Source organism: Staurois parvus, unplaced genomic scaffold (genome assembly GCF_062004578.1).
Source record: "Staurois parvus isolate SC_StPar_1 unplaced genomic scaffold, SC_StPar_1.0 ptg000748l, whole genome shotgun sequence".
NCBI classification, from domain to species: Eukaryota; Metazoa; Chordata; class Amphibia; order Anura; family Ranidae; genus Staurois; species Staurois parvus.
Genome location: NW_028318544.1, coordinates 539,770 through 557,596, shown reverse-complemented (window position 1 = coordinate 557,596; position 17,827 = coordinate 539,770). Strand labels below are relative to the sequence as shown.

The window sequence follows — 17,827 nt, the reverse complement described above, 5'->3', positions numbered from 1 at the left end:
AAGGCAAATCTTTTTTGTCTTTTTTGTAATTTTGGACAGAGTAAGATGGGTTATATCCCATCAGTTTTTTTGTCATCTGTGTCTCTTCCCTTCACTTCCTGTCCCATAGCCAAAGCAGGAGGTGAGAGGAAATCCATTCAAAGTGAGGGAATCCCGGGGTGTCACCAGAATTAGTGTCCCTATTGGAAGATGTTCCCTCTGTTACTGTTCTGGTGTCAGCCCAAAATTTTGTGTTTCTTTTACTTTCGACAATAACCCCCCGGTCACACCAAACCCGACTTTGAAATCGCACTATTTCAAAGTTGGATGACATGCTGATTTCAGGTGCAATTTGTAAGACATCTGACACAGATGTCTATGCAAATTGTACAGAAAGTAGTGCATGTACTAATTTAGAAATCGGTTCGGCTCCAACCAAGTTGGAACCACACCAATATGACTGCTGTAATTGTGGACAATAGGGTGGGACTTGCCATGTGATTTGCAAGTCGCATGGCATGAAAATCGCATGCCAAGTCGCATCTAGTGTGACCAGGGACTAAGGGTAAATGGGACAAACAGAGTAGAGGGTGAATCTCCTTAAAAGGGACACAGACAGCAATTTAAACTGACAGGTGTTCTATCCCTCTCCGCTCTGTCCAAAACAAAAAAAAAAGTTTTGCCTTTAGCTATACTTTAAATAGGGACTTTTACTTGGGGGGGCAGCTATAGTTCTAGCTAAATAGGCATGCAGAGAGTAGCTCCAGACAAAACTTGCTTTATTTTTAAATAGAGAAGAATTAGAAACTGTCTGTGTCTTGAATGGGGATAATATATTTCCTGGAGGAAAGTTCTTAATTATACGTCAATTCTGCAGACATATCTTAAAGGCCCATCTCCAACCATTGTGCATGATACCATTGGGAATTCAAGATGTAAACAATTAGAACCTAACTCCAGGTTTCTTGTGATTTTAAATAGTTTGCTTGGACCAAGTTTGTCCAAAATGAATGATTTGCTTAACGAAAACATTGGGACACATCCGCCAATGATGAAGAAAGTCTGCATTCAGGGCCAATTATTCACAGGTAGTCAATCCATGATCGATTTCATGCTATCGCCCATGATTAGCTGCTGGAGTGGTCAGCCGCCCATTGCTTTCACCGAGGCTACCTCCTGCACAGGGGCGGACTGACCATTTGGAAACTTAGGCACTGCCCGAGGGCCCGGGGTCAGTAGGGTACCCCATGACATGCCCCTGGTATCTTTTTCATAGGATTTTTTGAGTTTGGGCAAGGACACAGGGGCCCCATGATCCCCTATTGCCCAGGGGCCCCATGAGTTGTCAGTCCACCCCTGCTTCTGCAGCTGATCACCGAGAACCCCTGCAGGAGCTCTCACATACTGGCATACATGGCACCAATAGCAAATGGGTCCTTAAAGCATAACCAAACCCCAAAACAAACTTTTAACATATTGCACCTTATCAGTCTTTAAATGTGGCGGCTGGATTAGTTTTATTTATTTTCCATTGTTCTACCTTATTTTTTTACATGGTGATTTTGCTAGCAACACACTTCCAGTGACCACTCATTTAGTCCACTATGTCTATTGAGGAGCCAAGGTCACCACCCTAGGACAAACCTACAGAGACTTCCCCTAAAACATATATTAGTGGGGTTATGTAGTTATACGTGAGCTATGAATAATGTAACCGATAACAATGCAGCACAAGAGGATATCTGCTGACAAAATATCTGGCAAGATCAACTTTTTTTCGAGAACAAAGAACAAGAAAAAAAATTTAATATATTGCAGTTTACCAGTCATTAGATGTAATGGTTGCATTTGTTTTCTTTTTTCATGCTAAGATCAGTTCCAGCAACTACAGAAAAATATTTTTTATATAAACTAAACTAAGCCCTTCAACGTATGTATAGAAAATTAACGAAAGCAGACATGTTTGAAGTCCAGCCTAGGTGATAACCACGGCTCCTTTCATAGATACTGTGGAGAAATGAATGTAGTTACCCATAGACAGAAAGTGTGTTTTCACAGGATTACCAGGTGCAACCTCCTGTCATTGCATTGTATTGGCCAAGCAGCTGCAGCTCTTTATACATACCTGTCATTCCAGCCATGGGAACCCCGTTTTTTTACTTTTTGGGATAAAGGTTTTATGTAAATTAATCACCATTGTAAGCACCCCTGTCAGTGGTAAATGGTTTGTCTCTACCCTCTAACTGACACTTTTGCTGGGCAGCTTAGTGTTAAAGGAAGTTGAAAAATAAACTTAACCGTGTGCCAACCGCGCTATAGCCGAATTACATCTACAGCGTAGTTGACCAGTTCTGGGAGGGCGTCATATGACGTCCTCCCAGAACGCGCCCTTGGTGCTCTCGATTGCTGTGTCCTATGGACACAGCTGATCACATGATGGGGTAAAAGGCCAATCACAGCAGCCTTATACCACATAATCAGCTGTGTCCAATGACACAGCAGATCACCAAGTAAATACTGTTGCCAGTTATCGGCTGCACATTCCTAATGCTGTCACAGCATGAGGAAAGTTATGCCGATAACCAGCAACTGACACAAAGGACATCTGCACTGATCAGAGCATTGATGATCAGTGCCCAGCAGTGCCACACATTACTGCCCAGCAGCGCTGCTAGTCAGTGCCATCTATCAGTGCCCATCATTGCTGCATATCAGTGCAGTATCATCAGTACCTCCTCATCAATGCCCACCAGTGCCACCTCATCAGTGCAGCCTATAAATGCACATCAGTGCTGCCTATCCATGCCACCTCATCAGTGCTGCCTATCAGTGCTGTCTCATCAACATACATCAGTGGAGAAAAATTACCTGTTTGCAAAATTTTATAATAGAAACAAAGAAAAAATTTTTTCCCCATTTTTTTTTTTTTTTGTTTATAGTGCAAAAAATAAAACACCCAGTGGTGATTAAATACCACCAAAAGAAAGCTCTATGTGTGTGAAAAAAATGATAGAAATTTCAAATGGGTACAAAGTTGCATGACCGCACAATTGTCATTCCAAGTGCGACAGCACTGAAAGCTGAAAATTGGCCTGGGCACAAAGGGGGTAAAAGTGTCTGGTAGGCAAGTGGTTAATGGCTAGAATCTACAATATAATCATTTTTTATTTTTGGGATAAATACCACTTTAAAATCAAGATAATATGCTCTCAGTAATGAACTACACACAAGAGTGGCTAACTTCTGCCCCCACTGACATCCAATTGTTTTGTCGCATGATTCCTGAAGCACAACAGCAGTCAAGATGAAGACTCCCATTAATCTCAATGGACCAACTGGCAAGTTTTTCAAGCACTCCCATGTAAAAATATAAGTTAACCTTTACACAAAAAATAATAAATGCACATTTTTTGCATGTAAAAAAAATGTGCAATTTTTTTTTTTTCGTTTTGTTTGGAGCCTCTAAAGGATTGCACCAGCGATCAGCAGATCCCTGATGCCATGCAGGTCTCCTGCAGACTGTCAATGTATCTGCTTGCTTTTACATCCTGTACAAGGAGTGCTGTGGTAGTTTATTGAGGACTACAAGCTGACAGTAGCTAAGGCTGTCGGGATCTGTAGTTCATTCATTCACAGAGGACTGTGAATGAACAGTGCGACCGTGTGGGAGGAGCCCCACACGGCCACACTGTTTTGGAAAAGTGGCAGCTAGTACGGAGAACTACTCCTCATACTTCTGTCACAGGGAGGGAACGGCAGCGGCTGCAGCATTGGGAACATGTTCCACCCTAAAAACGGGTGGAACATGTAACACGTTCCTTAAAGTGGAGCTCCATCTAAAAGGGGAAGTTCTGCTTTAATGCTTTGTCCCCAGCTCCCCATTAAGGATTGGTACCTTTGGGGAGCGGGTACCCAAATTTGACAGGTACTCGATCACCTAGGCGATCAGAAGAGGAGGTTGTACTCCCTCCTCGTAGTCTTCTGGGACATGTGACAGGTCCCAGAAGACTACGGGGCCATTTACAAAGAGCAGTGCTTCTGGCGCATGTGACACCTGACTGTGAAGCTGCAAGCTGTCACAGCCAGGTGTCCACACTAAAGATGCCGGCATCAGGGAAACAAGATGGCTGGTGAAACCAGCAGTGGTGAGGACACCACTGGACAGGTAAGTAGCTGCTTTTTTTTTTCAGCTGGAGCTCTGCTTTAAGGTGAACTTATCCTTTAAGTGATCTACCTATAAGGAAAATCAAAACCAGGCAAAGCTTTATATTTTTCATTTTGGATAGCGTATAACCACTGAATGGTTTATATTTGCCATCTGCATCCCATTAGGAAGATTTCCCTTCACTTCCTGTCCCATAGCCAAAACAGGTGTACCACTTACCCCCAAAAGGGCCAGTTGATTTGGTTCCGCTTATTTGCACTAGCAGCCAGGCACACAGTATCAGTCACTCTTTTGGCTCAAAGTCTAGGGGTTTCTTTTGGGGTTTTTATTGGGAACAGTGAACTTGGACAGGGATAGGGAGCAGGGGAAACCCCGCTGTACTGTTATAGGGAGAGGGGGTTAGCGGGAGGCTGCAGGATCGGGAACGTTACATGTTCCACCCTAAAAACAGGTGGCACATGTAACATGTTCCCAAAGGTGAACTTATCCTTTAAACACCAACTCAAACTTTAGCAACATCCATATTTAAAGTGTTACTAAACTCAGCACCTTGCATCCACTATATCTTGTCTCCCACAGTACACAGAAATGCAATTATTTTAGTACATATAAACTGCTAAATACATTTTCTCATCAGCAGTATACAGCAGGCTTGTGACTTCCATCAAATCACTGGTTAAAGCTTGTAGGAGGAGTTTTCATTCTCCCCTATGGGGCTGCAGGACCTCTGAACAGTGCGGATTGGCCCTGTGCTGATCACATGTACCCTTCCAAAGAAAAGAACTCTAGCAATACACACTAAACTGAGCACGTGCAGAGTGACTGAAAATGCTGAAATTTGAAATCAGCATGGCTGTGTAAGGCTCTGCCCCCACATTCATGTCATTCGTTGCCAGAGATCTGTATCCACTGCAGCAGATGGACTTCGTACTTCTCAGTGGAATACAAAGTGCAGTGATCATTGCACTCATAGTCCACTGACATTTCCTCCAGCTCTCTAAATGAAAGCCTGTAGGAGCCTTGCACTTAACCTGCGATGCACTGATTGAGGGTGAAATGCTTTCAAGCTCCTGGGGGAGGAAAAAAAAATACATGCCCTTTTTCCCTGCAAAAATAAGTGCATTTTTTATATAGAGGTGGACTTTAAGAGGGTGATTTATGAAAACTGTTGAGTGCATAATCTGGTGCATGGTAGTCAATCAGCTTTTAACTTCAGCTTGTTCAATTAAGCTTTGACAAAAAAAAAAGGTTCAGCATCTATTACATCAATTGGCTACACTGACACCAAGTGTAAAGGGGAGCTGAGTGACAAACAGCACAGCAATCCTGATGACAATGTAGTTGTAGAGTGGTATAGCCAACAGGTTGCAGGACAATTATAGTCTCCCATTCAGTGTATGGAATTACTGTTCCTAAGGCTACATTTGCACTTGTGTTTTGGCAGTGTGAATTCCAGCGGCAGTAATCTGTACACTTCAATGACAGATTGTTGGCAGCCTCAGATGTTTGCACAGCCAGCGTTAACCTGCGGTGATCACTGCTAACTGCACTTTGTGTGAATTCAGCAGTGATTACAACAGGTTAATGCTGACCATGAACAGCCACAAATAGCTGAGGCTGCTGACAAACTGTCATTGAAACATACAGACTCTGTGGCCACAGCGAGCAGCAGACAGGTGTCAAAGGCAGCAGCATGAATTAGACTCCTGCTGCTTGCATTTGTGCCATGGCAAAACCCCATGGCAAAATAAAATTGGTTTAAAACCCGTCATACATAAAAACGAAGTCCATTTGTAAAGGTGACCGATTTACACAATGGCTATGGACCACAAAGGTCAGTTACCAGCAACAAAAAAAGGGGGTACACTAGGGCCCTAGTCACACTATGGTCTCTACGATTCTGCCTGCAATTTCAAAATGCTTTGCTAAAGCAACAAATTGCACAACGCATTCAGGTGCCATTCATTTAAAAAGCACCTAAAAAAGTGATGCAGTTCTGCTGCAATTGTCACGCAATAAATCGTGCTGCAATCGCACAAAGCATGTCACCCAAAAAAAGTTCAGGAGCTTCTTTTGGGCGAGAGGGTTTGCTATAATGTATCTCACGGCAGAACTGCACTGCGTTTTTAGGCAGCATTAAAATGAATGGCACATGAACACACTGTTGTGCAATTTATTATAGTAAACCGTTTTGGAATTGTGGTGATTCAAAATGCCGTAGCATGTATGGGGCCTAATGTGTAAAGCAAGCTACCTGGTTGCTTCACATTCCTTGATGAACCTATGTAGTGCACTACCTCAATCATTTAGGAATGACTGTCTCATTTAACCTCTTCCCTACTGCGCTATAGCTGACAGACGGCTACAGCGCGGTTGTCTAGTTCTGGGAGGACGTCCATAGACGCCATTCTAGAACACGCCCCCTGCGTGTCCCCCAGTGATTGCTGTGTCCTACAGACAGCTGATCACGTGATACGGTAAACAGCCAATCACAGCTTCCTTTTACCACGTGATCAGCTGTCTCCGATGAAACAGAAGATCACCAGGTAGATACAGTTGCCAGTTATCGGCTGCACTTTCCTCACGCTGTCACAGCATGAGGAAAGTACTGCCGATAACCGGCAATTGTCAGAGAAGTGATCAGCACCACCCATCAGTACAGCCTCATCAATACACATCAGTGAAGGAGAAAAATTACCTGTTTGCAAAATTTTATAATAGAAAGAAAAACATTTTTTGCTTTTTTGTTTAAAGCGCAAAAAATAAAACACCCAGCAGCGATTAAATACCACCAAAAGAAAGCTCTATTTGTGTGAAAAAAATGATAAAAAAAACTTTATTATGGGTAGTGTTGCACGACCGCGCAATTGTCATTCAAACTGCGACAGTGCTGAAAATTGGCCTGGGCAGGAAGAGGGGTATAAGTGCCCAGTAGGAAAATGGTTAATATTGACTAGTCATCTTCCACACAGTGAAAATGATTTAGATCTTGTTCACCACCAGCAGCACTGGGCTGAGATGCCCAATCCATCCCACTGCCAGCAGCATGCCAACATTTATGACAGACTGAAATATGCAGCATGCATAGGGACGTATGGCTGGAACATAGAAATGTTCTGATTGGGGCATACATCCCTAATCTAGTACAGTGGTCAGTCTCTGTCATTCAGCCAGTCACAGATTTTGACTGTACCTGCGCCTCCACAGCACCAAGATTTGATGCATCTGGGCCACACCATCCATGTGCATGAGGTCTTAGGTTAGGTTCACACTTGTGCAGGAAGTATTCTGCATGTACAGCAGCCTATTCATTTGAATGGGCAGCCCTACATGCAGAAGACGTACCGGATCCTTTTCCTAAAAACATTGTGCCAGACGTAACTGCATAGTGCTGGGTCACCATGCGGTATTCTGTGAAACCACAGGTGTTTTGTTGGTGTGTGAGTGCCATTAAAAGTTAATAGCACCCCCATACTTCTGCTGAAGAGCAGTATGTTCCCAGCAAAAAATAATGCAAACCCACCCTTAGGAAATTCATAACAACTGCAATCTAGAAGTCAAATATATGTAAACAGGCATTACCTAAATATTCAAGTTACATTTCCTTTATTCACATACCCCAAAAAGGAGGTAAACGCTTAATAGAAAAATATTTCAATCAACATTATGACAGCCCTTCTGTATTACTATGGAGAACATCATGAGTCAATAAAGTGTCAATCAGCGGTGACAGGCATAGGGACTACAGTCCATCAGGTGAGGTCCATGGGCTTAGAGCTTTACTTTTTTCTTTTACCGCCAAACCCTTTCCCGCCCTTGCCTTTCCCCCCTCTCACCGGTCCTTTTCCCCCTTTGGCTGGTCCCTTGCCCTTCTTGCCCCCCTGTTTCCCCCCTCGCCCCTTTTTGAAGGTCTTCCTCTTCTTGGCGGACTCCTCTGCATCCTCCTCCCTCATCTGCCTGTTGACCGCCTTGGTGACATCCAACATGGGTTTCTTACTGTCCAGGACCTTCAGGATCTCCAGCTGCTTGGTCTTCTCTGCTCCCAGGTCCCCCACCAAAGGCAGGAACTTCCTCTTCTTGCCCATGTTCTTGGGCTCCTTCTCCTTGGGTAGCTTGTCCTGGAACCTGCCCACGGAGGCTGTAGACCTCTTGGCCACTTGCATGGCTTTGCCCAGCTCATCCCGGCTAGGCTGCCCGGTAGGGGTGAGTCCTACCCCCGGGACCTTCCCCTTGTCGGCTCTGGCCAGGTTCCTCAGCCGGTTCAGCTCGTTCTTGGCCACCCGCTCCTTCTTGGCCTTCACCCTCTTGGAGAACTGGTCCTCGTTGGGGTTTGCGGTGGCCGGGACTTCGATCAGCCAGTCCTTGGTGTCATCGTTGGCCCGTTTGTAGCCCCAGCGCCGCCGCCACTCCTTGCTGGCCTCGTCCCACGCCAGGTTGGTCTTCTTCTTCTTCTTGATGCCCTTTAACTTGGCGAACTCCTCCCAGCGGGTGGGCGCCCGGGGCTTCGGGATCGGTTTCTCCCGGGGCAGCCGAGTGCTGGGTTCCGGCAGAGTGGCCACCACCGCCTCCTCCACCCGCTGGGTCGGCAGAGTCCACAGCTGATTGATGAGGAGCTGGGTGTTGTCCCGGGCCAGGGAGCGCAGGAAGTCCTCCCGCTTCTGCTGCCTGAAGGCCTTGCCGTCCGCCGGATTGGGGTCTGCCGCCAGCAGGTTGCCCAGGTCGAAGTGCAGCTCCAGCTCCTTGTCCACCGTGATCAGCCGCAGCTTCTCCGCCTCGTCCTTCTCTGCCTGGGCCAGCACATGTTCGATCAACTGAGCCGCCATCATCGCCGGGGCTCACAGGAAACACGTGTGACTTGCCAGGAGGAACACGTGATCCACACAAGGAGGGAGGAGGACTCTGCACGGACTCTCATTGGGTACATTTATGAGGGGGCGAGTGTAATAGCTGACATGTTGCGGTTGGCAAGCGGCTGGCGGATTGGTACTTGTCGCTGTCTGGGGGGGTTGTCAGATGGAGAGGATCTGTCATAGGTGTAGTTGGGGCTGTGATCGGATTAGGAGGGGATCAGGTCACCCTTATTTGTAACTAATTTACTTGTAGCATGGGCGGTGATCAGATTGGGAGGGGACTATCCATACTTGTAGTTGGGGCTGTGATCAGATTGGGAGGGGGCCATCCACACTTGTAGTTGGGGCGGTGATCAGATTGGGAGGGGGCCATCCACACTTGTAGTTGGGGTGGTGATCAGATTGGGAGGGGGCCATCCATACTTGTCGTTGGGGCGGTAATCAGATTGGAAGGGGGCCATCCATACTTGTAGTTGGGGCTGTGATCAGATTGGGAGGGGGCCATCCACACTTGTAGTTGGGGTGGTGATCAGATTGGGAGGGGGCCATCCATACTTGTCATTGGGGCGGTAATCAGATTGGAAGGGGGCCATCCATACTTGTCGTTGGGGCTGTGATCAGATTGGGAGGGGGCCATCCATACTTGTCGTTGGGGCGGTAATCAGATTGGAAGGGGGCCATCCATACTTGTCGTTGGGGCTGTGATCAGATTGGGAGGAGGTCACAGTTACTTGTAGCTGGGGCTGTGATCAGATTGGGAGGGATCAACCTTGTAACTGAGATTGTGATCAGATGGGTTCACTCTTATTTGTAGCTGGGACTGCAATCAGATTGGGAGGGGTCACAGTTACTTGTAGCATGTACTGTGATGAGATTGGGAGGGGTCATAGTTACTTGTAGCTGGGGCTGCGATCAGATTGGGAGGGGACAACCTTATTTGTAGCTGGGGCTGCGATCAGATTGGGAGGGGTCACAGTTACTTGTAGCATGGGCTGTGATCAGATTGGGAGGGGTCAACCTTGTAACTGGGGCTGTGATTATACAGGATTTATATAGCACCAACAGTTTGCTCAGCGCTTTACAATATAAAGGGAGACAATACAGCAACAATACAGTTCAATACAAGAGAGTTAGGAGGGCCCTGCTCCTTGGAGCTTACAATCTAAAAGGGAGGGGCTGGTTGTACAAAAGGTAGTAACTGTGGGGGATGAAGTGATAGGAGGAATAGAAGATTCCATTATTAGCTGAAGGCAGGATAGGCTTCCCTGAAGAGATAGGTTTTCAGAGATTGCCTAAAAGTGGGAAGAGTAGGCGATAGACTGATAGATTGGGGTAGAGAGTTCCAGAGGATGGGGGAGGCCCTGGAGAAGTCCTGAAGATGAGCATGGGAGGAGGAGATAAGGGAGCTAGAGAGCAGGAGGTCATGGGAGGAGCGGAGAGGACGGTTTGGGTGATATTTGGAGACAAGATTGGTGATGTAATTTGGGGCAGAGTTATAAATGGCTTTATATGTTATTGTTAATGTTTTGAATTTTATTTGTTGGGTAATGGGAAGCCAGTGGAGGGATTGGCAGAGAGAGGTGGCAGATATTGTACGGTTAGTAAGGTGGAGGAGTCTGGCAGCAGCATTCATGATAGACTGAAGAGGGGATAGCCTGCAATTAGGTAGGCCAGTGAGGTGGAAATTACAATAGTCAAGGCGAGAGATAACCAGGGAGTGAATAAGTTGCTTAATAGTTTCAGAGGTTAAGAACGTCGTATCGTGGCGATGTTGTAGAGGTAAAGTCTACAAGATTTGGACAGTGATTGGATTTGCGGCTGAAAGGACAGATGGGAGTCCAGGATTACACCTAGTACCCTGGCATGAGGGGAGGGACTGATGGTTGTATTATTGATCTTGATGGAGAATGCAGGGGAGGGGGCATGGGCTGGAGGGAATAGTATTAGCTCTGTTTTAGAAAGATTAAGTTTGAGGAAGTGGAGTGACATCCATGCCGATATGTCACTTAGTAGGTTAGTAATGCAAGAGGAGACTGAAGGGGTGAGGTGAGGAGTAGAAAGATTTGTGTGTCATCCACATAGAGATGGAACTTAAACCATGGGAGTTTATCAAGTGAACAAGGGAGGAGGTGTAGATGGAGAAGAGAAGGGGTCCAAGGACAGAACCTTGAGGGGCCTTTACAGAAAGAGGAAGTGGAGAGGAGGAGACAGAGTTATAAGTAATGCTGAAGGAATGCTGCAATAGGTAGGAGAACAAGGAGAGAAAAGAATCTCGGAGGCCAAGAGAGTGGAGTTTTTTTTTGAGGAAGAGGGGATGGTCAACAGTATCAAAAGCCGCAGAGAGGTCAAGTAGTAAGAGTACGGAGTAGTGGCCATTGGTTTTAGCAGTTAGTAGATCCTTAGTGAGTTTTAGTAGGGCAGTTTCAGTGGAGTGTAGTGAGCACTCACCAGACTGTAAATAGTTAAGGTCGTTATCAGTGAGGTAGGAGCTGGGCAATTGTTGAGTAAGCGTTCTAAGAGTTTAGAGGTAAACAGGAGCAGGGAGATGGGTCTTAAGTTGTTCAGGTTGGTGGGATCCAGCAAGGGCTTTTTAAGTATGGGAGTGATGTGTGCATGCTTTAGAGGGGTGGGGAAGGCACTGCTAGAGAGGGAGAGATTGAAAATGTGAGTGAGGGAGCATAGGCTAGAAGAAGAGGGTGATCGTAGTAGTTGTGAGGGGACAGGATCCAGGGGGCAGGTAGTGAGATGGGCTTCTGAGAAAACCTTAGTGACCTCTTTAGTAGTAGCAAGGTCAAAAGAGGAAAGTGTTGAGGGAGGTTTAGTATAAGGTATGCTAAGTGGGATGGATATCTGTGTAACGGAGATGCCCCTACAAATTGCATCAATCTTGTTTTTGAAATGATTTGCAATCTCATAAGCAGTGAGTGAGGTACTGGGTGGAGGTGAAGGTGGAGAAAGTAGAGAGTTCAAAGTAGAGAAGAAACGACAAGGACTGGATGACAAGGTATTAATAAGAGTGACAAAGTAGGCTTGTTTGGCAGCATGGAGGGAGGAACTGTATGTTAGGAAATTTATATTGGGTGAATGCTTGGTGAGATTTGGTTTTACGCCACAATCGCTCCAGTGCACGGTTATGTCTCTTAAGATTTCTGGTGTCGTCAGTCTGCCAAGGTCTAATGGTCAGGGCCTGATGCTTCGTATTGTTAGAGGAGTGAGTGAGTCTAATGTGGATGAAAGCAAACTGTTGTAGACAGCAGTGGCCAGGGCAGGGCAGCAGATTCTGTCATAGAGTTGGTCAGTTGCAGAGGGGAAAAGAGAAGGGTTAAAGTTGTGAAAGTGCGGGTAATTGCTGCTTGGAGGGATAGGTGTTTGAAGATGAGGAGACTGTGAAGGTGATGAGATTGTGATCAGAGAGAGGAAAGGGGGTGTTTGTGAGGTTGTAGAGAGTGCAAAGATGGGAGAAAACAAGGTCTAATGTATTCCCACGAGAGTGAGTGAAGGACTGTGTCCTTTGTATTAAGGAAAAATATGAGGTTAGGTTGAAGAGTTGGGATGTAGCCGGGTTGTTCATATTAATGGGGATGTTAAAATCTCCAAGAATGATAGTGGGTATTTCAGAGCAGAGAAAGTAGGATAGCCAGGCAGAGAAGTCACCAAGAAAGTTGGTCACCGGTCCAGGAGGCCGGTAGATCACTGCAATCCTCAGAGAAATGGGAGAAAACAGCTGAATGCAGTGAGTCTCCAAAGAAGAGAAGGGTAGAGAGGGAGGGTTATAAAGTACTTAAAAGGTGCTTAGTGAGGATGGAAGCAAACCAACTCCACCTCCTTTCCAACCACTGGGTCTGGGTAAATAAGTCCAGAGAAGGCCTTCATAGGAAAGTGCTGCTGGAGAAGCAGAATCTTCTGCTTGAAGCCAGGTTTCTGTAATTGCTAGTAGGTTAATGGAGTGGGTGACAAAAAGGTCATGGACAGAGGTGAGCTTATTACAGAGTGGGCATTCCAGAGTGCACATGAAAAAGGGGGTGTAGTTTTTAGGAGCATGGGGATTGAGATTAAATTGAGTGGATTGCGGCTATTCCTGGAGGAAGGAGGGTGCCTGGTGTGGGGGTGAGATACTGAAGGACCAGGGTTTGAGGAGATATCCCCAGAGGTTAGGAGAAGAAGGAGGGTGTGGAAAATAATACAGGAGCGGGATGTATAAGTGTGCACATGCCTTCTTGTCCTGGTGTTTGGGTCAGCAGGTGAGTAAAGTATTAACAGGAGGTGATGAGAGCAGTAGTAGGGAGATGGTAGAAGTGAGGGTGATATGTATAAACTTTGGGGTGGAGCAGAGGGGTAAAGAAATTAGATTTTGAGAACAGAGGATAGTAATATGAAAAGGAGGAGTAGAGGGGGCATATTAAAAAGGTACATGTAGTGGGAATCAGACTTTTAGGAGATGTTTCCCTTTCAGCATGCAGTAGAGTTCTTTGTTGTATCTTCCTGCTGCTTGAGTTATCCTGCTTTAGTTAAACTGTTGTGTTCAACTGCTCTTAGCACCTCAGCAGAAAATGCACTGCTGTGTTCAACTGCTGTTTTGCACTGCAGCAGAAAATGCACTCACGCAGGACAATGACTCCCCCCCCCCCCCCCCCCTCCGCGACTGTACCCCCGTCTGTGACCTCCCGCATAAGCTGGTCTAAATTTATAGGGAGATGATCAATTGAGCAACACTTCTCCGCCCCAATTAGGAACTGATAAGGATCAAATTAATTTGGGGGGAGAATGGTCAAAACCAGACCAGCCACACAGACACAGGCCAAAGTCATAAAAGATGATCGATTCTCTGATCACAGAAATGCAAAAGGAGGTGAGAATCAATCACCACAAACAGACAAAAAGATGTAGACTAATTATCCTGAGTTTTGCAGAAGGTCAGTGTGGTGCAGGGAGACAGTTTAAGGTGGAGATGAGACAGTAGCGTTTACCCTAAGTTTGCAGAAAGTGTGTCAGATGAGGCATGGGACACCCTTAAAGTGGATCTCCACCCAAAAGGGGAAGTTCCACTGTAAGGCCTCTTCCCCTGCTCCCGTTTGTGAAATGTAGCTTTTCAAAGGGGGGGGAGCGGGCACCCGATTTTGACAGGTACCACCTCCCACTTCCGCTCTGACCTCCTAGACAATTGGAAGCCCCCCCCCCCTAATTTTTATAGCTACTGACTTTTAATTCTTACACAGGAGACTGGAGCTCCTTTTTTTGAGCCTGGTACACATGATGAGAATAACGAGCGGCTGATCATCCATTTTCTTTCCATGCTGATCTCATATTGAAAATGAACAGGCTACTAGAGTTACAAAAATTCTCATAAGACAGAATACAGTGTCCCACGATGATGTAATGTATTATATTATATTGTAATGTATTCTTTTGTTTCTTAGCATGATCATGTCTTGGTCACACGATTGTTTATAGACGAATAATGTACTGATTAAGTGAAAAATCGTTCACATTGTTATGAGAAAAGTTTTGTGCTTGTCCCTTAAGATAATTATGAATGAACTGCCATGATCAGCTCTCAAAAGCTGTGTACTAACAATCAGATTATGGAACAATCGCTTCAAAAGCATTTTATTTCCTTCGATTTTCTCATCATGTGTTCTAGGCAATACTTGTAGTTGGGGCTGTGATCAGAAAGGTAGGAGGTCACAATTACTTGTAGCTGGGGCTGTGATCAGATTGGGAGGGGGGGGGGTCACCTTTAAACCTAGTACACATGATCACAAAATCTGATGCAAAATACTACTTTTGGAGCAATCGTATGATAGTCTGATCATTAGTACACAGCTTTGCCAATCACAACAGTTCACATACAATTATCCGAAGGGACAAGCACAAAAATGTTTCTCGTATGATAACAGAACAAACAATTTTCGTTTAATCAGTGCAGTATTCGTCTGTGAAAAAAAAGTAACCAAGACTGCGCATGCTCGGAAACAAAAGAATACATTACAATACAATACATTGCATCATCGCACAAAGTTGTATTCTGTTTATAAGAATTTTTGTAACTCTTCTAACCTTTTCATTTTTGATATGATACTAGCATAAAAAAAAGGGGGGGAGAGGGGTGATCATTCGTCCTATTTTTGATTGTGTGCACTAGGCATTACTTGTAGTTGCTGCTGTTATCAGATGGGGAGGGGGTCACCTTTACCTGTTATCAGATAGGGAGTTGGTCACCCTTCAGCTGGAGTCTGAATAGTCAACAGAAATATACTTCCAACAGCCTTCTGTATGTTTATAAGCATAATGAGCAATCAAGCACTAAGCTATCCATCAATTTGCGAAAGATGCTGAGTGAAAGGCAGAACTCAACATTGTTAATCAGCAAGAGTCCAGATCCCATAGATCCACATCATCTATGCTTACAGCTCCTAGATCTCACTCCAGGAGATGAACAGTAAGCAACAACCTTAAAGAGGCTTGCGCAAATGAGGAACCGACTAAATTGTGAGATGGAAGCTCGAAGTAGAACTCTTCAAACACAAGAGGCAGAGATGTAGACTCAAATAAATATTTTGCAAGTTTAGAGGAAAGAAGCTGCTGCCTTGGCAAAGTTGAAAGTCCTTGAACAAGAATGGGAGAAACTAACAATGCTGATTGTTTTATCCCAGCAGTACTGGAAGATCCGGCTGAATGTACCAGAGAATATGTTGTAAAGCGTAATGCTTGCAGTGATACAGAGCTATCTGTACCTCCTCTTAGTGACATTGTTCTGACTCTCAGTACTAAGACCTCTAAGCTGCAAATGTCTGCGCCACTTGAAATCCACCATGCGAATGTATCTGCATAGCATAAGATATCAGTTCCTATTAAGGTGACTGCCAGTGACAAGCCACAGTTCAAACTACAGCCAGCAGAAGCCTTAGAGGCTAAACTACAGTTTAACTATTTGCCTAACGGGCACTTATACCCCCTTCTTTACCAGGTCAATTTTCAGCTTTCAGCGCTGTTGCACTTTGATTGACAATTGCACGGTTATGCAAGATTGTACCCATATGAAATTTTTATCATTTTTTTTCTCACAAATAGAGCTTTCTTTTGGTGGTATTTACTCACCGCAGGGGGTTTTACTTTTTGCGCTATAAACAAAAAAATTAAAAAAAAAAAGTTTCTTTGTTTCTATTATAAAATTTTGCAAACAGGTAATTTTTCTCCTTATCTGATCAAAATAATGCATAAAATACAATCCCACAGTGTCCAAATTATCCAAAAAAATAATAATATAACCCCATCCAAAATATTAGAAATATCCTCCATAATAAATATAGTCACTCAAAATTGAAAAAAAAGTCCATAAGTTCAAAAACCTTCATGTTGCAAAACAACCTCCAAAGTGATTTTTGGGAACGTAAAACCTCAGAAAAAAAGAAAAAAAAACTCATAGTGCGTTATCTTTAACAACTTGTGCTTTCAACACAAAAACACTTGTGATCACTAATAGTGCCAAAAGTGAACAATCGTGTCAGTGAAACAATCTCGTGAACCAAACAAAACAAACAGTGAAAGCTTGTGGAAAAATGTGTACACTTCTAAAGTGTGCAATTAAATACCCTTACCAAATGCCAAAAACATAGGGCTTGTAATCATCTAGGCAGGGTGTATTCATATGTACTGTTCCATCAAAGAGATCCTCACAACCACATAGACAAACTCTTTCCTGAACACCATGCTCCAACAATGATGCCCATCAAATATATGGAGTAAATAATAGTGTAAATCCGCATATAATGAGTAAATACTTTATTACATGCTTACATTATCCTTCATCTTTCAAATTGCCATCAAATCAGAATTAGTAGCAGCCAGACCTCTGGAGATCCTCTGAGACACCTCTCGTGTATAATCTCAGACTTTCCAGGATCAAAAATGGCCACCCGGTTACTTCCGATTCCGCTGTGCGTCTTCACGTCACTTCACTTGACACGTTTCATCATTGGACTTAGTCATAAGAAATATTTCTCCTTCACTGATGTGCGTTGAGGCAGCACTGATGGGCACTGATAGGCAGCACTGATGGGCACTGATAAGCAGCACTGATGGGTATTGATAGGCGGCACTGCTAGGTGGCATGGATAGGCGGCACTGATGATGGGTACTGATAGCACTGATAGGTGGCACTGACTGGCATCACTGCTGGGCACTGACTGGCGGCACTGTTAGGCATTGACTGGTGCAACTGCTGGGCACTGACTGGCACAACCGCTGGGCACTGACTGGCAGCACTGCTGGGCTGCACTGGTGGGCACAGGTGGGTGGCACTGGTGGGCACAGGTGGGTGGCACTACTGGGCACAGGTGGGTGGCAGTACTGGGCACAGGTAGGTGGCACTTCTGGGTGGCACTGCTGGGCACAGGTGTGTGGCACTGCTGGGTGGCACTGCTGGTCACAGGTGGTTGCACTGCTGGGCACAAGTGGGCGAAACTGGTGGGTGGCACTGCTGGGCACCGATCATCAGGGCACTGATCATCAGTGCCGATGCCTGCTGTAATAACTGCCGGTTCTCGGCAGTACTTTCCTCACGATCTGACAGCGTGAGGAAAGTGTAGCCGAGAACCGGCAATTGCATTTCCCTGTGATCAACGTGTCATTTGACACGGCTGATCACATGGTAAAAGAATGCTGTGATTGGCCTTTTACCACATCACGTGATCAGCTGTGTCCATAGGACACAGCGATCGCGGAGATCGCCAGGTGCGCACCCCGGGGGGGCACGCAGGAGCGCGCATTCTGGGAGGACGTCATAGGACACCCTCCCAGGACTGGCCGGCCACAGTGTAGCCGTCATTCGGCT

The 17,827-nt window shown here is 45.3% G+C and overlaps 1 protein-coding gene across 1 annotated transcript; it reads right to left on the bottom strand.

Moving 5' to 3' along the window:
• Positions 1 to 7,733: 7,733 nt before the first annotated feature.
• On the bottom strand, positions 7,734 to 9,016 carry RRS1 (regulator of ribosome synthesis 1). Its single transcript, XM_089654262.1, has one exon. The coding sequence runs from the start codon at positions 8,968 to 8,970 to the stop codon at positions 7,924 to 7,926; it is 1,047 nt and encodes a 348-aa protein (XP_089510388.1). The 5' UTR covers positions 8,971 to 9,016; the 3' UTR covers positions 7,734 to 7,923.
• Positions 9,017 to 17,827: the final 8,811 nt, after the last annotated feature.

Bases quoted from the DNA above. Each gene is read 5' to 3' on its own strand.
- RRS1 (XM_089654262.1), bottom strand. From the start codon at position 8,970: ATGATGGCGGCTCAGTTGATCGAACATGTGCTGGCCCAGGCAGAGAAG.